The sequence below is a fragment of the Silene latifolia genome, chromosome 1 (genome assembly GCF_048544455.1).
Source record: "Silene latifolia isolate original U9 population chromosome 1, ASM4854445v1, whole genome shotgun sequence".
NCBI lineage: Eukaryota > Viridiplantae > Streptophyta > Magnoliopsida > Caryophyllales > Caryophyllaceae > Silene > Silene latifolia.
This window is the reverse complement of record NC_133526.1, coordinates 43,688,020-43,712,119: the sequence shown is the minus strand read 5'-3', so window position 1 is coordinate 43,712,119 and position 24,100 is coordinate 43,688,020. Positions and strand designations below refer to the sequence as shown.

At 41.2% G+C, this 24,100-nt stretch overlaps 2 protein-coding genes across 2 annotated transcripts; both read left to right on the top strand.

Annotated features, from left to right (window-relative positions):
• Positions 1-11,129: 11,129 nt before the first annotated feature.
• Positions 11,130-11,891, top strand: LOC141645231 (secreted RxLR effector protein 161-like). The gene has a single exon (XM_074453981.1). The coding sequence runs from the start codon at positions 11,130-11,132 to the stop codon at positions 11,889-11,891; it is 762 nt and encodes a 253-aa protein (XP_074310082.1).
• A 167-nt stretch (positions 11,892-12,058) lies between these two features.
• Positions 12,059-19,801, top strand: LOC141604794 (alpha-mannosidase 2). Its single transcript, XM_074423295.1, has 4 exons — positions 12,059-12,941; positions 14,085-14,234; positions 14,607-14,639; positions 16,525-19,801. The coding sequence occupies exons 1-4, from the start codon at positions 12,345-12,347 to the stop codon at positions 19,270-19,272; spliced, it is 3,528 nt and encodes a 1,175-aa protein (XP_074279396.1). The 5' UTR covers positions 12,059-12,344; the 3' UTR covers positions 19,273-19,801.
• Positions 19,802-24,100: the final 4,299 nt, after the last annotated feature.

Sequence of the window (24,100 nt, the reverse complement as noted above, 5' to 3'; positions counted from 1 at the left end):
ATAGTCATCCTTGGTTCCACATACCATGTCGGTTTAAATCCGAGTACGATGATGAACATTGACTAATCACAAAACCATGAACTTAATACAATTAGTTCATAATCATTTTTAAAAATTATTCATGTCAAGCTTGCAAAACCGAACCCGACATCGAACATCGTCAATACAATGATGATTATTCAAGTCTCGTTCTTCATATTAGCACAAAAGCGGTCTAAACGACCATTTCAAACAAAGACGGGTTCAATTACCCCTTTAAAAATCGTTTTACAAACGTTTTTAATAGTCAGGAGACGTCCCTTTGGATCGTCTGTTGCCTCGCGTCTAAACAGACTTACTGATTTTCAGTTTTCAAAACATGATAACTCCCCTTGCATCGCCTGATGGCTCACGCCTCAATAGGCTGCCTGATGTAGGTCTTGCTTCCTTTCTAGCACTTGTCTAGGACAATCCCGACTTCGGTTAACCCGAATACAGGACGGATCAGATGGAAAGCCTGCCCCTATTACTTTGTATTTGCAAAATGCCTTTCTAAGACAAATGGATCACGTTATGCACCATAAACCTAACTCGATGAATGGATATTTAATTTCCGTCTTGCATGCAAATCAACTTTAAATCCAACTTGACATCAATTACTTGATACTTGGATAAATAACCAGCATAGAAAGCTCACATGTTAGGTTTAAACTTATGGATGTGCATTCATGCATTTACCCGTTCTATCAACTTTTGCATTTAACCAACCAAGATCGATCAGTAGAGGCCGCTACCGCGGGTGGGATTGGGTGTCCGATTAAAGGACTTCCCAATACGTACCTTCACCTCTTACTCAGAAATTTTGGATAGTGGACGACCTTATCCAGGGCGAGCGAGAGTCATTCTAGAGATATGATGCTAAAGAGGGACGACTCCTTATCTTTAGTACATATGTCACACACCGCTTTTTGCCTTGGTTAACCTAGGTATAAAGTGGATTCGGACGGGTTCCAAGCATCCCACAAATGCTTGGTGGCGACTCCGAACATCTCTTTCATAGTTTCGAAACCCTTGCCGAGACGAAACCGACCGATCTAAAGCGATCCGGTCGAAAACATTTTTACGCCACCGAGCGTGGCTTTCAGACTGCCGCTTGTCCATAGATCGGCTGGATGTGTGGGTGGCCTATGTCCACAAATCCCATATAAATGTGTTTATGAGGGTTTTAGAGAGAATGGAGAGAGTTTGGAGAGATAAGGAAAAGGATAGAAATTATTTTGGGATTTTTGGATAAGAAAAAAATCAAACCGAGTTATCGCGGGTTTTGACGAGCCTCACTCGATCGAGTAAAGAGTTCAATCGACCGAGTGAGACATACTCTATCGACTATTGAGCACACTTGATCGGGTGACCTCCACTCGATCGAGTATTAAGCAATTCTCAACTTTGATCAGTTTTCGTAAAACAGTCATATCTCGTTCGTTTCTTGGTCATTTTGGGCGTGTGACCTACCGTTGAAATTGTAAAAGAACAAGCTATCACCTCCAATTAGAATCACATCAATAACATATTTAGATCTCAAGTTATGACAGTTTTAAGATGACCTTTCTATAGATGGACATTATAACAATTCTACTAAGTCTAGTATAGGTTATACTCGGTCCACTTTATATATAGTCATAATTCACTCACGAGTGGCCTCTCGTCTAGCATAAGGTCTTATCACGCATCCCAAGGTTCCTTTGCGGGTCCCAAAATATCCGGGTGTTACAACCCACCTCTGTCGATCTCGACCCCGCCACGTTACTGAACTGACACCTCAAGTATTCGGTCTTACTCCTGCTTAGCCTAAACCCACGAGTCTCCAAAGTATGCCTCCATAGTTCCAACTTTCTCTCAACCCTCTCTTTCGTCTCATCAATCAACATAATATTATCTGCAAACATCATACACCAAGGGATGTCGTCCTAAATATCCCTTGTCAACTCATCCATAAATATAGCAAAGAGAAAATGATTAAGTGAGGAACCTTGATACACCTCTATGGTAATAGGAAATTCTTTCGTTCTCCCAACATTAGTGTAAATACTTGCACTAGCCCCCTCATACATGTCCCAATATATTTTCGAGACACACCCTTTCTCGCTAAAACCCACCAAAGTACTTCTATCGGTACCCTATCATATGCCTTTTCCAAGTCAACAAAAATCATATGTAGGTCTTTCTTTTTGTCCTAATGGTTTTCCATCAACTGTCTCGTGATAAAAATCACATCCATAGTCGATCTCCCAGGCATAAATCCAAATTGGTTATCCTAGATATGTACACATTTCCTAAGCTTTTTCTCTATTATGCGCTCCCATAACTTCATCATATGACTCATAAGTTTAATTCCCCGATAAATGGAACACTTTGGACATCACCTTTATTCTTATACGAAGGGACAAGAGTGCTTCTCCTCCAAGCTCATGACATCTTGTTACTCCTCCAAATCTTGTTGAAGAGTATGGTTACCCATTCAATTCCTCTCTCCCCCAAGCACCTCCAAACTTCTATGGGTATACCATTCGGTCCCCTACTTTCTTTGACCCCATCTTCCTTAGCACCGTTCTAACTTCACTCTTTTTTATTCTACGCGTAAATTCCCAATTAACCCTGCTTGGTGTTACTTTTACACCCACAATACCTTGCTCATGATGTCCATTGAATAAAGTATCTAATTAAGAACTCCATCTAGCCTCTATTTCGTTATCCTGAACCAGAACCTTGTTGTCCATATCTTTCACACGCCTAACTCTCTCAATATCCCTCATCTTCCGGTCTCTTATGCGGTCCAGTTTATATATATCCTTCTCTCCTTCTCTCGTGTCCAACCTAGCATACACTTCTCGGTTAACTTTTGCCCTCGCATCACGCACTGCCTTTTTGGCTGCTCGTCTAGCCTCCTTGTACCTTTCAAAGTTCTCATCACTCATGCATTTCCCCAAAACCTTATAACATTCATGCTTTGCTTTTATCGCTTGTCTCACCTCATCATTCCACTAAGATGTGTCCTTACTTGATGGTCTATTTCCCTTAGATTGCCATAACACCTCTCTCGCTAAATCCTTTACAACATGCTCCAATTTATCCCACGTTGCATCTATATCTTTCTCCTTGCAATCCGACCAAATATAGCTACTTCCGACCTATCGAAAAACGCTTGTTGGTTTTCCCCTTGTAGCTTCCACCACTTGATTCATGCCTCACCGATTACCTTTATCTTTCTCAAGTCTCTCCAACTCCGAAAATCAAGCACCACTAGCCTATGCTGTGTTACGGTACTTTCACCGGGTATGACCTTGCAATCGGTGTACTCTTTCCTCCCCACATTCCTTACCAAAAGGAAGTCAATTTGACTAGGATGTCCTTTACTCTTATAAGTCACCAAATGAGAATGCCTTTTCTCAAACCAAGTGTTCATTATACCCAAGTCATATGCCAAAGCAAAATCTAATATGTCACTTCCTGCTTCATTTTTCTAAACCCCCGTGATTGCCCTCGAAGCCAACTCGACTAGTACCCAATTGCCCATTAAGGTCAGCACGAATGATCAATTTCTCTCTAATAGCGACTCGTTTTACAACCTCTTCCAGGTCTTCCCGGCCAAAAGGCTCATCGAAAAGAAGCATTCAATCCTACTTGAGGTGCGTAAGCATTTATGACAGTCAGCACCTCATCCCCGACTACAAGCTTAATACTCCTAATCCTATCACTCTTTCTCGATACTTCTACCACATCATCGATGTAATCTTTATCAATGATAATACCCACTCCATTACGAGTTTTGTCCTTACCCGTGTACCAAAGCTTATAACCTCAAGGTGGTACCACCATTTCTTTATCTCCGACCCTCTTTGATGTAGAATTAGGTAGTTAGAACGTAACATTAGTTTGATTGCAGCAGAATTATTGTATAGATTGGATTATGTCGTGTATAATATTAGAAAATAAGGAAATATTTGATGCTTGTCATTTATATGATGTTTTACACCCTATTTTACACGCATTTCAGAGCTCAATTATGTAGTTTATGCTAATATTTTCCCTATTTCCGTCTACTTTCGTGATTTTGTATAAAATTGCAGAAATGTGAAGAATCCAGCGGAAAATGAGCCAAATCCGTTCCCGAGTGTTTAGCATAGGATTTTACATGAGGTATTGACTCGAGGAATGAGCTTGGTGCACGTTTCAAGGCCTAAAGATAGCAAAAGCATGGGTGCGTACGAGTTTTACAAGCAAAGAAGCACTTCACGATATTGCAGCCTGCTTCAGATGTCAATATCTCGGGTTCTAGAGCTGATAATCGAGTGATTCCAATTGGAGGTGAAAGCTTATCCTCTTAGCTTTCCAACGACGCGTAGAACTCTTGATTTGACCAAGTAACGAAGAAATGGCAGCTCTTTTGAGATCATTGCGCGCTGCAGAATTCGTCAGAATGCATTACTGTACAGCACCCTTGGTCGATCGACTGACCTACATAGTCGATCGACCAGAGCACGACTAACAGAAGCTACTGTTCAGCGAGAGTCAGTCGATCGACTGGCCTTAGTGGTCGATCGGCTATCCCACGAGTTGACGCGCAAATTAAAAGACGAGGAAGCCCATTGTAATTAGGTTTAGGAATAAGGGTTTTACGTGACATTCCTATATAACGTAACTCCTTTCCTATTCATTATTCATCATTCATTAGCTTAGTTTTATTCATTCATATTGGGGATTCAGATGTTACATACTTAGTTTACAGTTTCATGAGTTTCAATAAAGTATTTCTTTTGCTTTCGGATTCTTCACCCTGCTCTACGGTAATTTTAATTCCTTAGTTTCAGTTTACTTTTATTCTTCTGTAGTTAGAATTGCTAGTTTAGAATTCCCAAAGCCAATTTCTCGTTTTATGTCAGTTAATTAATTAGTTAATTTAATTATGAAATCAATCGCTTTGTTTGTTAATTTATTTGGTGTTGTTATCACCATCATGAGTAGCTAAATACCCTTTGCTAAGATGTAGGGGATCTATGGCGTAGATGGCAGTAGAATAGGTAACCTCGCATTAGGGCTTGGTCGATCGACTGGCTTAACTAGTCGATCGACTGAGCCGGTTAGTCGATCGACTGGGGTAGCTGGTCGATCGACTGACTTCGTGTCTGATTAGCACCGTATAATTAAGTGCAATATTTAACAATGAGACCGAGAGGAGACTTGTTAGATGCTTAGTTTTGACCAACCCGTAGATCGAGAGATAGGGAAGGGCATTTATTTACGAATTAATACGACTAAATTGCTGAGATTGAGAGATAATGTAATTTAGGCTTTAGGAATCACTAATCAGGGCGAGAGCTAGCATTAGTGAGACTTAGGGACTGGTAGCATAGGCCGAAAGGAGCTACTAGTTAACTTGGAACGAGAGGACTTGTTTTACCCATCCTACACGACTGTATTTCGGACTTACCTAGGATTATGTGCCATCGCAGCTATAGTGAACCGACCGTCTTAGCATTTCTTTTATCATTGTTTACATCTTTTACTACTATTATTTGTTTATTTAGTTTATGTTATTAGATTTAGTTATAATTCACATCAAAACCCCCCCTCATTGTTACCGTTAGACTAAAATTAAAAGCAACTATAATCTCCCTACCTCCCTGCGGATCGACCCTTACTACCGCTTGCTAGTTGTAGTTCGGAATTTATAAATATTATTTTTGGTACTCACTTCGACAGGTATCAATATTGTTGATAATTGCGTGAATTTGGAACAAAAAACATGGATAGATAAGCGAAATCTTGTTCTGACCTCGCAAGGTTATAGCTCGATTTGCTATAACTCAGCCTCGCAAGGAAGAGTCCTAATCTAATCTCGCAAGATTAACACAAGTTTTACGAACTGTAAACTTTATTGTATTTCTACTGAAAATAATCTGAGGAATATGCAGCGAAATAGCTCCTATTTGTACTATTACATGATATCCTACTCTTGCTTGAATAATAAGAAATCCCTAAATTCGTAAACTAGCTAGGAAACCTTATTTAACTAATAATTAAACTAACAACCAAATTTGCAGAAACCTAATAAAAATAGGATTAGGAAATACAAAGGTTTTCCTAAATTTATTCGAAAACAGTAAATAAAATAAGCTAAATACTGCTCCTACACGGTTTAGGAAACCGTGCTCTCCTACACGGCCTTGAAAACCGTGCTCTCTAGCTCTTTCCTCGTCACTGCCCTATTGCACCCGCATCACATTTTGTCTCTTGTAGACACATTATATGCACTCTCCTCCATTTCATAACCTCCCTTACCTCAGCTAGTCTCCCTGTCAAAGAGCCAATATTCCAAGTACCAAAACGTAACCTACTACCCTTCCTAAAGTCATGCCCCCGATTTCTTTACCCGCTCTTAACCATGTTTCCTGGATCCAAACCCATTTGACACCTAACAACCCTAGCATGCTTCAAGGTGGCGTGCCGCTTTCGGTCGACGACCTAACAACCCTTACATATTTTTCACTACACCCGGACCTAGAAGATATAGCACACCCTTGTCTATTTGACACCGCCCCAGGTGTAAAGATGGCGCGTCGCTTTTGGGCGACGACCTAGCAACCCTCACATACTTTGAACTACACCCGGGTCTAAGAAGTGCAACGCGTCGCTTCTGAGGAGACGCCCCAACGATGTTCAAATTCCGATTCATGTCCATAAAATGTGACTAAGTTTTTATGCTGACTACCACAGACCTACCGCAACCTTCCTCCTTTCTCCGGGTTCGGGACCGGCAGTAAATGCCCGAAACACTCAGAGGCGGATATGAGTAAGGTCCTGGATCCACTGCCATCCCTAACTACATGGCACACCATAATTGGACTCTATCAAAATTTAATAAGAAAAATACTAATAAAATATTATGATTATGATAAAATAAAAAGTAAGAGAGAGGTTGTAAGAATAGGTTAAAATACTATTGATAAATACCAAATAAATAAGATAGGTCATATTATTGACCAAGATGGAGAGTGGTCATTGATAAATATAGTCTTATACTCGTCGTAAATGGTGGAATGGATACGGATACAAGTTTTTCTTAGTGAGTATATGTAAAGAATATAGTCAAGGATATTCTTTGCATAGATATTATCTTGTGAATATTAGTAGTATATATAATCCTAGTATATTAAGGAAGTGTATATTTAGTTGCTATTTTGTAGGAAAGTTAGGGTTTGATATCTTAGCTAGGATTGTATATAATGACAATTCATTGAATGAGAAACATAAGAACGTTCATCGTCTTCTCTGAGTTCTAAAATTCACATGGTATCGTGAGCAAGGTTGATCCAAAAAAAAAAAAAAAATTCTTTACAAACTACAAAACGAAAATCCAAAAATCATCTAATTACACCATGCCTGGTGATGAAGAAAAATTTAAAGGCCATGGGAGCGGTCCAAAGACAATTCCCATGACATCACCACTATATCTTCATCCTTCGGACAATCCGAATTTAAGTGTTACGCAAATCATCTTCAACGGTAGCAATTATGAGATGTGGGCAGAGGCCGTGAAGAATGGTCTGGATGCGAAAAACAAATTGGCGTTCATCGAAGGGAAGATTAAGAAACCAGTGTGTGATGAAGGAGACGAGAGTCTCGAATTGGTAGCATGGCGACAATGCAACGCCATGTTACGGGCATGGCTTAGAAACGTAATTGATCCGAAATTACATCCGAGTATCACGTTCTCTCAACCAATTGAAGATATTTGGGAGGAGTTGCGGGGACGATACTCAGCAGGGAACGCACCTAGGGTGCATCAAATGAAGAACGAATTGAACGAGTGTAAACAAGACAAGGATTCCGTGGTGGAGTATTACACTCGACTAAAGACCATATGGGATGAACTAGCAAACTACAGCAAAATCAAAGGCTGTACTTGTGGCGCGGCAGCATCAATAGCAAAAGAGCGAGAGGAAGATAAAGTACACCAATTCCTCATGGGTTTGGATTCAAAGCTGTACGGAAACATACGAACCAACCTACTGATGGAGGATCCAATTGCTCCATTAAATCGTGCCTATGCCCTAATTCTTAGGGAGGAACGACATGCTTCTCTCACCAAAGTGAAGGAAGAGCGTAATGATGCTGCTATGTCAGTGAAGGCACACGGTGGAAAGAACAAAAACACATACAACAGAGGCGAAACAGAGGAGTCTTACTTACCACCTCAGTGCAGTCACTGTGGTAAATTTTATCACACAGAGGAGAACTGTTTTGACAAGCACGGGTATGAGGAAGTAAAGGCAAGAGAAAGAGGAAGAGGTCGACGAGGGAGCAATGGATACCGTGGGACAAGCAGTCGAGGAAGAGGACGGGGCCGTGGGAATTACCAAGTCAATGCAATGACGGGTACTTCAGGCGTGAAAGGTACAGACTCAGAGAAACAGAACATCCCTTTCACAAATGAAGAAATTGAGCGGCTGCGGATTCTTCTAAGTGCCAGTCCAGAGGGTAATGGAAAACTACAAGGTATGAAATTAAATGTAAACATTGAGTGGTTGATTGATAGCGGAGCCTCGCATCATATGACGGGAAGACGCGAATGCTTGGTGAATACATGGAAGGCAGACCCTTCCAATGTTAGTCTACCTGATGGTAGACGTGTAGAAGCCACTGTCCATGGCGAAGTCAGATTAAGCGATAATTTTGCATTAAAAGATGTTCTATTTGTGCCTTCGCTCACTTGTGATCTCATTTCCGTTCAACAATTAATCCATGAAAATAATTGTGTAATAACTTTCTATCCTGATTATTGTGAAATGCAGGACCGGACTACGAAGATGATGATTGGACGGGGTGAGCATCGACAAGAGGTGTATTATTATCAACCGAGCAAGACAAAACTGGCGGGTCAAGTGACGGTTGAAAAAGAAAGTCGATTATGGCATAAAAGACTGGGACATCCATCTCAAAGTATTCTTTCACGTTTTTCTAATTTGGTTGGACACAATTTACATTGGAACTCCGATGAGGTTTGTGATCCGTGTTGTAGGGCAAAACAAACCCGTACTCCTTTTAAGACTAATAATAATAGATGTGATGTTTTATTTGGCCTTATACATTGCGATATTTGGGGACAGTATAGGGTGACAAGTTTAACTCGTGCTCATTATTTTTTTACCATAGTCGATGACCATAGTCAGGGAGTGTGGGTTTACCTCATGAAAGAAAAGAGCGAGGCAGGCGATTACATGAAATTTTTTTGCCAAATGGTAAAGACACAATTTGAACAAAATGTGAAAGTAATTCAAAGCGATAATGGAACTGAGCTATTATCTGGGGCTATGCAACGATATTATGAAGAGAATGGTATTTTATTTCGCACTAGCAATGTAGATACACCCCAACAAAATGGACGGGTAGAAAGAAAACATCGTCACATACTTGAAAAGGCACGAGCTTTGCGATTTCAAGGAGGACTACCTATACATTTTTGGGGGGAGTGTATCATGACAGCAGCTTATTTAATAAACCGAACACCCACACCTTTGCTAGGCGGGAAAACACCCTTCGAAATTTTGTACCGTAAGCAGCCCAAATTAGACAATTTAAAAGTTTTTGGATGTTTATGTTATGTCCATAACAAAGAAAAAACACGGGATAAATTTGGGGAACGAGGCAAGCGGTGTATTTTTATTGGGTATCCTAATAGCAAAAAGGGATGGAAAGTTTACGACTTGAAAGAAAAACGGGTGTTTGTCTCGCGTGATGTCAATTTTTACGAAAATATTTACCCATACTCTGTTTCAAATAATGAAATGCCTTCACAACAAGAACATCTTGACAGCACTGAAAATCCCATTCGAAATCAGCTTTGCATTGACAACTGTGGGGATCTTGAGATGATTCCTGTTGTGAGGGGGAGTGATGAAATGGAGGAGGCTTGTGAAGAAGCTGTAGTGGGTAATGAAAGGGAAACAGTGACAGACGAAGGAGGTGCTGACGCGCCTGACAGTGGTGAAACACGGTCTGGTTTGGACCAAGATAATGAAGGAGAGTCTGATGATGAAAGATTGCATGATGATAGGGAAGAAGGACAGAATGCACAGACAGAAACACGGTCTGGACAGGAAGCTTTGAGACGTGGAGCGAGAGAGAAATTTGAGCCCGTGTGGAAGAAGGATTACTATTGCAAGTCGACAAGAATAATTGCCCCAAACTCGAATGCTCATCACGCCCAATCAAAGTCTTCAAAGTCAGGTACACGCTATCCTTTAGTCAATCATGTTTTTACCAATTCATTTTCTCAATCTCATAAAGCTTTCCTAGCTAGTATTGATGAAGGGCAGGAGCCTAATTACTATTATGAGGCAGCGAAAGATAGGAGATGGAGGGAAGCTATGAGAAAAGAGATTGAAGCATTAGAGAAGAATGAGACCTGGAAGATAGTCACTTTGCCGGAAGGAAAGAAACCCATTGGCTGCAAATGGGTTTACAAGATTAAATATCAAGCAGATGGCACGGTAGAGCGATATAAAGCGAGATTGGTAGCGCAAGGTTTCACGCAGGTGGAGGGAATAGATTTCCACGAAACTTATGCACCGGTGGCTAAGATGACGAGTGTGAGGTGTCTACTTGCAGTAGCCGTGTCAAAGGGTTGGAATATCGAACAGCTAGATGTGAATAACGCGTTTCTGCACGGTGACCTTGAGGAAGAAGTATATATGAAAATCCCTCAAGGGTTCGAAAGGAAAGGGGAAAATAAAGTGTGCAAATTGTTAAAATCAATTTATGGGTTAAAACAAGCTTCCCGAAATTGGTTTGCAAAGTTAACACTTTCAATGAAAGATTACGGTTTCACGCAGTCGATGGCAGATTATTCGCTATTCACACTTAATCGAAATGGGTGCTTTATTGGAGTGCTTGTCTACGTGGATGACATGATCGTGGTGAGCAATGATAAGGAAACTTGTGCACAGTTCAAGGAGTTCTTAAATAAAAGCTTCGGAATCAAGGATTTGGGGCGACTTAAATAATTCTTGGGGATAGAAGTAGCCCATGGGAAGAATGGCCTATTTCTAAATCAACGAAAGTCTGCCGTGAACATCATTGAGGAGACAGGAATGGAAGGAGCGAAGACAGTGTACACTCCCATTCGACAAAGGCACAACTTGGCATTGGCAAAAGGATATGTGTTGAAAGATATTATGAAATATCGACGTTTAGTTGGAAGGTTAGTATATCTAACAATTACGAGGCCCGATCTTGTTTATGCAGTACACATATTATCGCAATTTGTGAATGAAGCGAGGAAGGAACACTGGGAGGCAGCCCTTAGAGTGGTACGGTATGTGAAACGTAACCCAAGTAAGGGGATTACGTTGAAGAAGGACTCGGACCTGCAAATTCGAGGGTATTGTGACTCGGATTATGCGAGTTGCCCGCTGACGAGAAGGTCAGTGAGTGGGTATTTCGTTTCAATAGGACAATCACCCATATCGTGGAGGGCAAAGAAACAAGTAACGGTAGCCAAGTCGACAGCTGAAGCTGAGTATAGAGCTATGGGAGCTGTAACAAGTGAATTGATATGGATAAAAGCATTTCTCGCTTCGTTGGGAATTTTTCACACAAAGTCGATGGAATTGTATTGTGATAACCAGGCAGCAATTCATATAGCAAAGAATCCGGTTTTTCACGACAGAACAAAGCACATCGAGATAGATTGTCACTTTGTGCATCAACACCTTGTTTCCAAGGAGATAAAGACTTTACATATTCGAAGCAAGGAGCAAATAGCGGACTTGTTCACCAAGGCGCTAGGAGGGGAGACATTCGATCATCTACTGTTCAAGTTGGGTCTTGGTATACCAAGAGCTCCAACTTGAGAGGGAGTGTAAAGAATATAGTCAAGGATATTCTTTGCATAGATATTATCTTGTGAATATTAGTAGTATATATAATCCTAGTATATTAAATAAGTGTATATTTAGTTGCTATTTTGTAGGAAAGAATTCACAGTATAAATAGGGGGTCTCTCAATCTACCTCGCCCCATCCTAGTATAGTCCGTCTTGCCAACCCTTTCCCACTTACCCTTTTATCTCACGTCACAAGCATATAACGGACAAAATCCGTACTTATTTGTAGGTCTGTATGAGAGTGGAGTAAAACTTACTCCGTACTTGCCAAGTAAAATGGGTGGAGGTGGAATGGAATTGTGGAAATAATAGCCCCAGAAACTATAGTTGTAGTCCACTCTTATAACATTGACATTTACACACACGATCACCTCCTTCCTCCTTCATCCTTCCTGATACCACACTCCTCCCTCCGGTAGTGATGCGAATCTCATCATACATCGGAAGCCGGAGCAGAGGAACATGGGCACGCTCCTTCCTCCCAACCTCAACCACCTCAACACCAACATCCCCAACCAAAACCAAACTCCCACGTAAACCCCGTAAACGAACAATCCTCCTTCACTTCCTATGGACCAACTACTTCACTCTCGGTCTAACCCTCTCCCTTCTCCTCTTCCTCGCCGCCGTCTTCCGATTCACTCCTCTCTTCTCCCTCTCCACCACCACCTCCCCTTCAACCCGCTCCACCACCCGAATTCGAAAACCCGTCCCTCGGAAATTCAATACCCTCGTTTCATCCAATGCGTCTGTTTCTGCCTTTGTTTCCGCCGCTGTGGATATTACTACTAAGGATCTGTATGATAAGATTGAGTTTAATGATGTGGATGGTGGGGCGTGGAAACAAGGGTGGATGGTCACATATAAAGGGAATGAGTGGGATGGTGTTGATAATAAGTTGAAGATCTTTGTTGTTCCGCATTCGCATAATGATCCTGGTTGGAAACTTACTGTTGATGAGTATTATGATCGTCAGTCTCGTCATATTCTTGATACCATTCTTGAATCTCTCTCCAAGGTTAACCTTTTTTTATTTGGTTTTGTCAATTGTCAGGGATATTTAGCTGAATTGGGGGTTTCAGTGTTTTCAATGTTGATTTAATGGGAATTTGTTTTTATTTTGTGAATATTCGAGCTGAATTCGCAATGCCACTCTGGATATTTTCTCTACGTTTGTTTTGGACATCTCTCCGAGTATTGAGTAGTTCCGGAGAGTTTTTCTGGTTTAGGTTTCAGTCTTCTATTGGTGTTGCTTTAATGTGGTTTTCTTCAATTTTGGGAAATGTAGCTCAATTTGCGATTCCACTATTGATATTGTCTCCCAGTTTTGATTTTTCAGTTTACCTATTTTTTTTTTTTTTAAATATATATAAAAAAAAGGCGTTGATGACTTTATTATTGAAGTTCTCGGCAAATTCAGATGCATGCTTTATGCAATTGCTGAGGATCTCCCGGAGTATTGATGTTTATGGTGATTTATTGGGGGATTAGGTAACAGTAATAGTGTTTTCTCATGTTGATTTTATGGCTTTTTATTGAATTTTCAGAAAATTTGACCTGAATCCACGATGCCACAGTTGATATTCTCTCAAGAGTTTTAATTTTTTTTAAAACTTTTGGTTTTGAGCTATTTTATGCTGAGTTTGTTGGGTTTAAACTTCGCTCTCTTCATCCCCTCCCCTACTCCTTAGACTAAAAGTATACATACATGATAAACATGAACACCCTTGTGTGCATTCTTAGAATGTAAACGAAACGTATGGAATTATTCACATACATCCATACAACTTTAGAATATTTTCCTCATCTCTAGAATGTTCTAGACAAGTCTATAATACTTTGGACAAGTCTAGAAGCTGTCTCCATCTTTACACCTTGAATCTTCTAGAGCTTTTCATCAAAAAATAGATTAAACGGAAGACCATGCCTTAGCAGTATCTAGGATGGGTATCAATTCTCTGTTTGAGACTTATCTCAGAGTTGGTTATCAGAACCTAATCCTGGTCGTTACGCCATAAATTCTGCTGTTACCGCCTCAACGTCTCTTTTTTATCACTTTAAACAGCTCCAAAAGACATTTCTCTGAAATGTGGGTGTGAATTGGGTTCACGTACGTACTCTCCACTGGTTCTCTGAAACTCCGTGAAACATGGTATTGTAGGATCCTCGGCGCAAGTTTATATGGGAGGAGATGTCGTACTTGGAGAGATGGTGGAGGGATTCTTCAGAGGGTAAAAGGGAGGCTTTCAAAAATCTGGTGCAGAGTGGGCAATTAGAAATTGTTGGAGGCGGCTGGGTTATGAATGATGAGGTAAAATCTTCATCCTCCCATGTCTTTTAACCTATTTCAGAATGTTTTCGTAGACTGTTGAAATAATGTGACATTGATGAAGCAATACAGTTTCTTTACCTATTTTATCTTTTTGAGTCCTCCGCATCTGGCTTATAGAAGCAGGTGCACAAGACCGTTTCACAAGCTGGGGTTCCATTAGCCCACTGGCTTATACTCCGTACTCTAAATCTACTGACGTGGGACAATGCCCCAACACACACATGGGACGAGACCTCAAAATATTTGATGAATTCTTCATGTGGGCAGTGTGGAAAAGTTTATGAAGATATTAGTTTGGAGTCTTTGCACTCTGTTATTTAAATTGACCTCTGTTTTCTTTGTTTCATGCAGGCCAATTCACATTATTATGCGATCATTGGGCAGGTGAGCGGATGTCTGCATAGTTATATTCCCTCCATTTGTGAATTTTACTAATATTCCTTCTCTTCTTCTGTTTGGCAACTATTTGGTTGTCTCTTTGTCTGTGGCCTATGTTAGGTGACTTGTGTACAGGTGCTAGACATGAATATAATTGCAAGTGCCTGACTTGGCAAGTCTCAATTTTATAGATATGGGGACACTCTCAAAATGAGGATGTGATGCAGGGACACATCTTCAAAACAAACATATAGCTACAAATATTAAAGTTTAGAAACTGAAATTGAGAGATGTTTGCAAAAAGGCATAAAATAATTAAACATCATAGTAAATGCTTCATATAGATACTCTTCCCCTATTGTTGTCATGTGGGCCTCCCTTTTTGGCTCTTCCGGAAGACGATTTGGAATGGTAAAGGTCGGTATGGATTCCATACCTATGTCTTTGAATGTTGTGTGAAAACACTGGTATTGACCCCGAAAGTGAAGAGTCAAAGCGACAAAGTCTCTGGCAGCAGGCACGACCAATAGGTTTCTGTGTATCAAGATGCGTGGAACTAGTTAGATTGGCTCTTTGATATGCTTATTCCCAGTAGAGAAGATAAACAGTGGTATACGTGTCTAAGTGTCGGATTCGGCTATTTTATGAAAAAATTCATGTTTTTGGTCTAAAATGAAATGTCCGAGTGTCCTACCCATGTACGCGAGGTAATATTGAAGAGTCCGACCAACATAGATTTCAACTAATGGACAAATATAGTCATGCTTTTTCCATGCCTTCACTAGGAAATTTCACTTTTTTGAGGCATAGGTCCTATTTGTTTACATGTTTGACTGTAGTTTAACGTGCAGTCGAAGCATTTGTACTAAGTTTTTACTCTGTATATGATAAAAAGGAACCTTGCAGAGGAGGGAGGATTGGGTAATCCCTCGCTCTTTGGGGGATATGAGAATCTCTTGCCTCGAAGATGGAAGCCACTACCTCCTGACTTTCACAGCATATCTGTAGTTTGTCTAGCAAGTTTAACAGCTAGCTTTTTTTTTAAATGTTTGTGAACTCATTTTAGTCATTAATCTAGTTATTTTCTATAATTATTCTTGTGTGAACCAAGTAATGTCCTGCAAAACCCTTACCTGACTCATAGTGTTGGAATTAGGCATATTATGAAAACACTATGGTTATGTGATTTATCTAGTAACAATGATTCGGGAGATGAGTTATTTGTGGGCCGATAATCTAGAAGTATGTTAAAAGGAGGACATTCTCGGCCTGCTAATGTAAGAAACCATACATTCAGTTTTCCTGACAGATGGAGGCCTGGACCTTGTTCAACTAGAAACCTTTTTTTCTCATGTCCCTTTGACAATAGAAAGCCAGAAGGGATGTGGTCTATTTCCACCTCTTGGATTTTCCGATTGTTTAGATCTACCCTATTTTCGGCTCGCATATATGTTAAATCGTGTATCCAACACGAGTGTCCGTTAAATGGCCATCAGGCCATGGATGATGGTGTATATCTGCGAGATGAAGTTGTTTAGTTAGTACTCAATAGTACTCCCTCCGTTTTTTATTGATCCCACTTCTTGAATATATGTGAGGAGTATTTTAATGAAGTGGGAATATCATAAAGATATGGAGGGAGTACCTCTTAGTTCCTACTTCCTATGATACTAGGACTCGGTTACAACTCGAGAAGTATCCGACTCCAGTGCATGTCCAAGTGGTAGACTAAAAGATCCTCAATTTTTTGCTTAAAGTGAAGTGTCCAAGTGTCATATCTATATAGTCGCGTCGAGTTTCGTACATGGTTACACGGTAATATGAGCAGGAATAACATAGCTTAATTCTTTAATTTACTCAAAAATCTTCTTATTCTTTATTTTTTCACCAGATTATGGAGGGTAATATGTGGCTGAATGAAACACTTGGCGTGGTTCCAAGAAACTCGTGGGCAATTGATCCATTTGGGTACTCTCCTACAATGGCATATCTTCTCCGACGCATGGGCTTTGAGAACATGCTAATACAAAGGACACACTATGAGCTCAAAAAAGAACTTGCTCTGCATAAGAATTTGGAGTTTATTTGGCGACAAAGCTGGGACGCTATGGAAACCACGGACATGTTTGTCCACATGATGCCCTTCTATTCATATGATGTTCCGCATACTTGCGGGCCCGAGCCAGCTATTTGTTGTCAATTTGACTTTGCTCGGATGCGTGGTTTTATTTATGAACTCTGCCCCTGGGGACAACATCCAGTTGAGACTAACCCGGAAAATGTGCAGGAGAAAGTCGGAAAGCTCTTGGATCAGTACAGAAAGAAGTCAGTTTTATATAGAACAAATACTCTTTTGATTCCTCTTGGAGATGACTTTCGGTATGTCAGCATTGATGAAGCAGAAGCACAATTTAGGAATTATCAAATGCTATTTGATTATATAAACTCCAATCCCAGCTTAAATGCAGAAGCAAAGTTTGGCACTTTGGATGATTATTTCCGAACACTTCGTGAAGAGGCCGAGAGAGTAAACTATTCGCTTCCGGGGGAGATTGGGTCGGGTGAGATTGAAGGTTTTCCATCTTTATCTGGTGATTTTTTTACCTATTCTGATAGACAGCAAGATTACTGGAGTGGCTATTATGTTTCAAGACCTTTCTTCAAGGCCGTGGACCGTGTTCTAGAACATACCCTTCGTGCTACGGAAATGTTAATGGCATTACTTCTAGGACGTTGTCATAGGGCTCAGTGTGAAAAGTTGCCGAGCAGCTTTGCTCACAAGCTAACAGCTGCAAGGAGGAATTTAGCCCTCTTTCAGCATCATGATGGAGTGACGGGCACAGCCAAGGACCATGTGGTCAATGACTATGGTACTCGAATGCATACATCTTTGCAAGACTTGCAAATTTTTATGTCCAAAGCCATTGAAGTATTACTTGGCATTCGGTTTGAGAAAAACGAGCAAAACCCATCTCAATTTGAGCCGGTGCAAGTGAGATCAAAATTTAATGTCCAACCGATTCACAAGGGAATCGTCATCCCTGAAAGATCTATGAGATCTGTGATTATCTTTAATTCACTAGAGCAAAGTAGAGCCGAGATTGTGATGGTAGTTGTCGATAGACCAGATGTAAGCGTCTTGGACTCAAACTGGACATGCATTGAAAGCCAGGTTTCTCCTGAAATGCAGCATGACAAAGGCCATATATTTTCTGGACGGCATCGTCTTCACTGGAAAGCTATTATTCCTGCTATGGGCCTGCAAATGTATTATATCGTTGATGGGGTAGGCCATTGCGAGAAGGCAAAATTGTCAGACTTAAAAATTCTGACATACTCTGATCAAATACATTGTCCTGCTCCTTATGCTTGCACAAAAGTCGAGGGAGACGAGGTTACAATCTCAAATCAACACCAAACTCTCACCTTTGATGTAAATCTTGGATTATTGATGAAAGTTACTAACAAAGATGGTTCAGTGACTAATTTGTCCGAGGAAATAAGCATGTACTCTTGCATGGGGAGTGGTGCCTACCTGTTTAAACCTGTCGGTGACTCACAACCCATCATCCAGCCCGGTGGACAATTTGTAGTAACAACGGGTCCCTTGATGCAGGAAGTCTATTCCTTCCCCAAGACGGAGTGGGATGGAGAACCCATCTCTCACAGCACTCGGGTCTATAATGGAGACAACACCCTACAAGAATTCCTCATTGAGAAAGAATACCATGTGGAGTTACTTGGTGCCCGTTTTGACGACAAGGAGCTTATAGTCAGGTATAAGACCGATATCCAAAATAAGAAAGTTTTCTTTTCTGATTTGAATGGCTTTCAAATGAGCCGGCGAGAAACCTATGATAAGATCCCGGTTCAGGGAAATTATTACCCAATGCCTTCCCTTGCCTTTCTTCAAGGGCTAGATGGACGTCGTTTTTCGGTCCATTCTAGGCAGTCTTTGGGTGTAGCTAGCCTAAAAAATGGATGGTTGGAAGTTATGCTTGATCGACGTCTCCCAAGGGATGATGGGCGTGGTCTCGGTCAAGGGGTAACCGACAACCGCCCCATGAATGTTGTTTTCCATTTCCTTCTCGAGTCCAACATTTCTTCTACCGTAGACCCTAATTCAAATTCTCACCCTTTAAACCCATCACTTCTATCTCACTCCATTGACAGTCATCTAAATTACCCGGTACACATATTCGTCTCCAAAAAAGCCGAAGAAATACCCGCCCAATCACCACCTGCTAGATTCTTTTCTCCTCTAGCCACTTCTTTACCTTGTGACTTGCATATTGTGGACTTCAAGGTTCCTCGGCCTTTGAGGTATTCTTTCTCGGATCATCCCGTTGAAGATCCAAGGTTTATGCTTGTATTACGTCGACGAGGATGGGATTCAACTTACTGTCGCACAGCTAGATCTTTATGTACGAGATTAGCCGATGAACCCGTGAATCTTTTCAGTTTGTTCAAAGAACTGGAGGTCATGCACGTAAAAGCAGCATCATTGAATCTACTTCATGAAGATACCGAGATGCTTGGTTACACTGAACTAACAGGGGATGTAGTTCAAGAAGGGCACGTTGTCATCCCTCCTATGGAAATACAAGCGTACAGGCTCGAGTTACGGCCTCATCAATGACATCATCAAGACTTGTACTTTGGTATCTTGCATCATTCAAATTAGACCCGGAAGTTTCCAGGTCGGAACCCCGTCATTGAGATGGACCCAGCCTGTTTTTGCAAGCCCGTCAGTGGATAGCAATTAGCAACGGCATTCCCTCAGCTCTGCAGAGTTGAGCAGCATAAACTTTTTGTTGAGATAATTTGGGTGTCATTGTATATACTGAGGTGAAAGATCTGGTGCAGTAATAGACATAGAATGGCTTATTCGGTTAGACTGATGGCTTTAGAAGGCCTCTAGTCTAGTGCACCATTCGCAGTTCTTTGGACATTAAATGGCGCTTGTATTTTTCTTTTTTTGTTTTTCACAATTATCAGGATATATGTAGGATTGTAGAATTTGACACTTTCTAGAGACAGTGAAAGAACTACGCAACTACTGAGTGGTGGAGCAGCTTAAACAGCACAATTTTATTCATGTATTTTATGATTTCTATAAAACTGATCTGGTCAAGTAAAGGTCCTTTTGTTCATATATTTTGATTTTTGATTTTGATTTTTTTTTTTTTTTTGAAAACCCGAGGAGGTATAATATAAATCAACCAAATCCATCACTGTCAATGAAACAACATTTTTATTTTTGACTACTATACATATTTAACATGTAACATGTACTCTACTAACCCAGAGCGCACCGTCTCTCTGCCTAAATTTCAACTCAATTTAGTTCATCTTAGCTCTATTCCGTTCAGTTTAACTTCATTTAGTTCAGTGCAGCTCATCTCTCTACAAATTAACTTTTTTTTTTTTTTTTTGAAATCCCAAAGGTGGGATTAATTCATATCATTAGCATCAGCAAAAACAAAATCAACAATGTATCGTGGAAGATCCGTATTGATCCACAACTTCCTACCTGTAATACCCGTCCTTTTAGGGACCCGTTGACTGACGTTGACCGACCTTAGTGACATGTCTTGGCCTTTGGAAAACCTTACGAGTGATGACTTGTGACGTAGCAAGCTTTAGGTGTGTGGTACTCGGTCTAGTCGAGGCCACTCGATCGAGTAGCTTGGAGGCTCGATCGAGTAGGGGCCACTCGATCGAGTAAGTTAGTTACTCGATCGAGTAGCGTGTTTACAGCGGGGAATTATATATCGTGTTTTGCATAACCGCAAATCATTTCCGCCTCTTTCCTCTAAACCTAAATGTCGCATTTCCTTCTTCCCTTCACCATAGCCTCTTCTATGGGAGCCTTTAAGGATGCTTGTGCCGTAGGGATGGGTTGCTTGAGTCGGGTAGCGGTCTTGACGCCGGATAGCTATGCGTAGGTATGTCATCGTCATCATCATTGTTGTTGTTGTTTTTAGTTAGGGTTGTAGTGGTTGTGATAGATGGTTGTACTGTTTGTATAGGTGTGTTGCGTGGTTGTTTGACATCTTGTGATCGGGAGTGGAATCGCTGCGGTGCGCTAAAGGTAGGTTCGCCTACTCAGTACTGTTGATTGTCTAGAGTGTCTTTTGATGTGATTTGATTGATGTAGTGTCGTGTGGTGGTCTGATTGTGATAGTTGGTTGGTATTGTGTTGTTTCGTTGTCGTTCTTGTGGTACAGCTGATTGTGTTTGTTTGTCTCTGGTTCTCGAGGTGCGTCCTCGGCTGAGTGGAGTCACTTGCGGGAGTGGCTTCACGCCCTAGTTTCGCCCTCCGTGGAACTCGCCACGGGAGGGGATGTGCACATTAATGGGACATGGTTATCGCTCGGTATGATGAGCGGGGCTTAGATGGGAACGGTTGCGGTCCCCCACTGGCAGGGCTGGTCCAGTGGACAGTCGGTGATGATGATTGATTGGAGGAGATATGGCTGGTGTGTGTGCTGTTGAGTCTGCTTTGTTATGTCAGTGGTTGCTGTGTCTCTTCAGTTACTGACCCTGTGTGGTTTTGTCTTCTTGTTTGTTTCTGTTGTGTCTGTCGTGATCCCTTATGGTGAGCAGTCAGTCTTAGCAGGTGATGTCTTGGATGATAGCTGGATACTTGGCGGGATGAGTCTTTCACGAGTCGTGACAGAATTGTAGATCACCTAGTCGATAGTAGTCCGAGTTGTGTCTTTGTTATCTTAGTTTGTTTAATTCACTTGTAATAAACTTTAATTGTTCTTTTATCGACATTTGATTATTACTGTCCTCGGGCAACCGAGATGCTGATGCCCTTATATGCTAGGGAAGGTCTTGATAAGGCTCCTTGGTATATGGGGGTGTCACACTACCGCTTTGCAACGAGCTGAGATGAGCCAACTCATGCGCAACCCAATTTAAAGTTTTGTTTACAAAACACCATAAAACTAATTCAAAAACGTCACAAATAGGATAAATATCATCCAACAACAAGTGAAAGTCGCTTCGTCCCTTCGCCATTGTCGACAAAGCATCAATCAAAGTCTTACAATCGCTCTCAACCACGATCTTTGTGTGACCGTCCCTCATCGCTTCTTTAATTCCTACCAACATCGCCTCAGCTTTCGCCATTACCTCCATCGTCGATTCGTCCCCCAACGGTGGTCACTTAACCCCCATAACACCACACCCTTACTGTTTCGACAAACCACTCCAAGACCGATACCCCAGCCCTCCTTCACACCCACATCAACATTAAGTTTCACAACCCCCGACTCCGGCCTCTTCCACCTCCGCTTCTGATCAGCACGGACCATAACTTCCCCAACAACGTCTTCCTCCTCACGTAATTCCCTATACAAATCTTCGACCCTCTTCTTCTCGAACACCCGCTTATTTCTCGCCTCCCACAAAGCCCAACAACCCATCATAAAGATATCTATCTCACCATCCTCCAACTCCCTCCGATCCACTCACTCCCTCACCCGCTCATACCCATCAACCAATCGCACTTCAATTCTAAACCTATCCCAGAGTCCACCTACCAACCCACAACCTCTAACAAGATGGAGACAAATCTCCATATCATTGTAGTAAATTAGACATCCAGCATCAATCAATCGAACACGAGAGCCAAATTACGCTTTGCGGCAATAGCATCATTACAAAACATCCACATGAACACCTTTATGCGAGGCAAAACCTTCGCCTTCCAAATACGGTTCCATAAGGCCTTCTCCTTTGAACGATCAGACGAACCCGCCTCCTCTACACCACCATTCGTTAGCACTTTATATGCCGATTTAACATAATATTCCCCACTCGTTTCGAGCTCCCAAGTCCAAGAGTCCTTGGGCTTATTATTGCTAATTCGCAAAATTAGAATTCGATCATGCTCAAAAGGTGAAAATAACTCGCGTACCTTAGCCGTGTTCCACGACCTGCCATCTGCTGTCCATAAATCTGCCACCACCATATTCCCATCAGCATTCCATCTTGGCGAAAGGACCCTCCGTGTTTGCGTATTTGGAATCCAGGGATCGGTCCAAACATTTGTACACAACCCATCTCCAACCCGCCTCCTAATCCCCAGCATTAACACCTCCCTCGTTTCTAAAATCCCTCTCCACGTATAACTCGGGTTAGTACCAAGACTAGCACGCATAAACGCGCCATCAAGAAAGTACTTACCCCCTAAAACGCGAACCATAAGACTTGACCGATTAGTGATAAATCGCCAAGTTTGCTTGCCCAGTAATGCCATGTTGAACTTATGAAAATCCCGAAAGCCAAGTCCACCAAAGCGTTTTGGTTTGCAAAGTTTTGACCACGCAATTCATGGAATTTTGCGCTTCCCATTAGTCGAACGCCACAAAAAATGAGACACAATTGAATTCTTACTTCAGCTCCATTTAGTTAACTAAGCTTTATTGGGTTCTGTTAAGCTCCTATCAGCCAAAAGAACATGACCGAGATGGAAGGATCCTAATAGAATAAAATGGATATATTTAGGCCCAGTTCTTTTAGGCTAAAAGGAGCTGAATGGAGCTGAAATCAGAGCAAATTTGTGAAAAGATGAGTTGAACTGAATAGAGTTGAGTTGAATTTAAATGAGCTGGAACTAGTTAAGTCGGTCACAAAGAACATAGCCTTATTATACCATGATCAATAATAAATGATGATAATTTCCTTAAAAAATTAAAGGGTTTTTCTTATTTATATCCCTCAACTATTAGCTTTTCTCACTTGTACCCCTCCATTTTCCAAAAGCCCACTTATATCCCCAAATTTTGTTTAATTTCGTCAAGTTTACTCCGTTAAGTGGTAACGTGGCAAATGGTTAATGGCTAGTACTGAATAATTATAATGAATATAAAATTAAAAAATGCTCCAATGCCCTCACCACAACAACCACTCTAACCATCCTCTCTCTCCCTTCATGACAACTTCTTTACTACAATGTACAAAGGCAAGTCAACCACCAATGTAGAAGCCCATATCATAAGAACAATGCAACGATCTCGCCGCTAATTGGGATTTCACTACTCGCGACGACCCTCAACCCACAAACTAATACCATGACCCTATAAAACACCAAGTCATCACACATATAACTCTCATGCCCACAAATTTTCTCGCCCACCCTCAGTCTTCATCGTAGGGATTGATGCTCCGTATTGGTTTGAAAATAAAGGTCAAAGCCTACCTGAAGACGGAGGTCGTGAGTGCCAATGTTTAAGGTGGTGATCGAACATGAATGTGATGGGATGAGTCGTTGAGGTGTGATAAAGGTGGTCGATGAGGAGATGAGAATAGTGATAACTCTGGTGAGAGAAGATGATACAAGTGAGAAAAACTAATAATTAGAGGGTACAAAGGAGAAAATCTCGAAAATAAAATAATGAATGATATGTCGATAATGAAATATCATCAAATAAGCAAAGAAATTCATAATAATG

Coding starts and splice junctions, on each gene's coding strand:
- LOC141645231 (XM_074453981.1), top strand. CDS start 11,130: ATGGAAGGAGCGAAGACAGTGTACACTCCCATTCGACAAAGGCACAAC.
- LOC141604794 (XM_074423295.1), top strand. CDS start 12,345: ATGCGAATCTCATCATACATCGGAAGCCGGAGCAGAGGAACATGGGCA. Junction 14,235..14,606: donor GCTGGGTTATGAATGATGAG/GTAAAATCTTCA, acceptor TGTTTCATGCAG/GCCAATTCACATTATTATGC. Junction 14,640..16,524: donor ATTATGCGATCATTGGGCAG/GTGAGCGGATGT, acceptor TTTTTTCACCAG/ATTATGGAGGGTAATATGTG.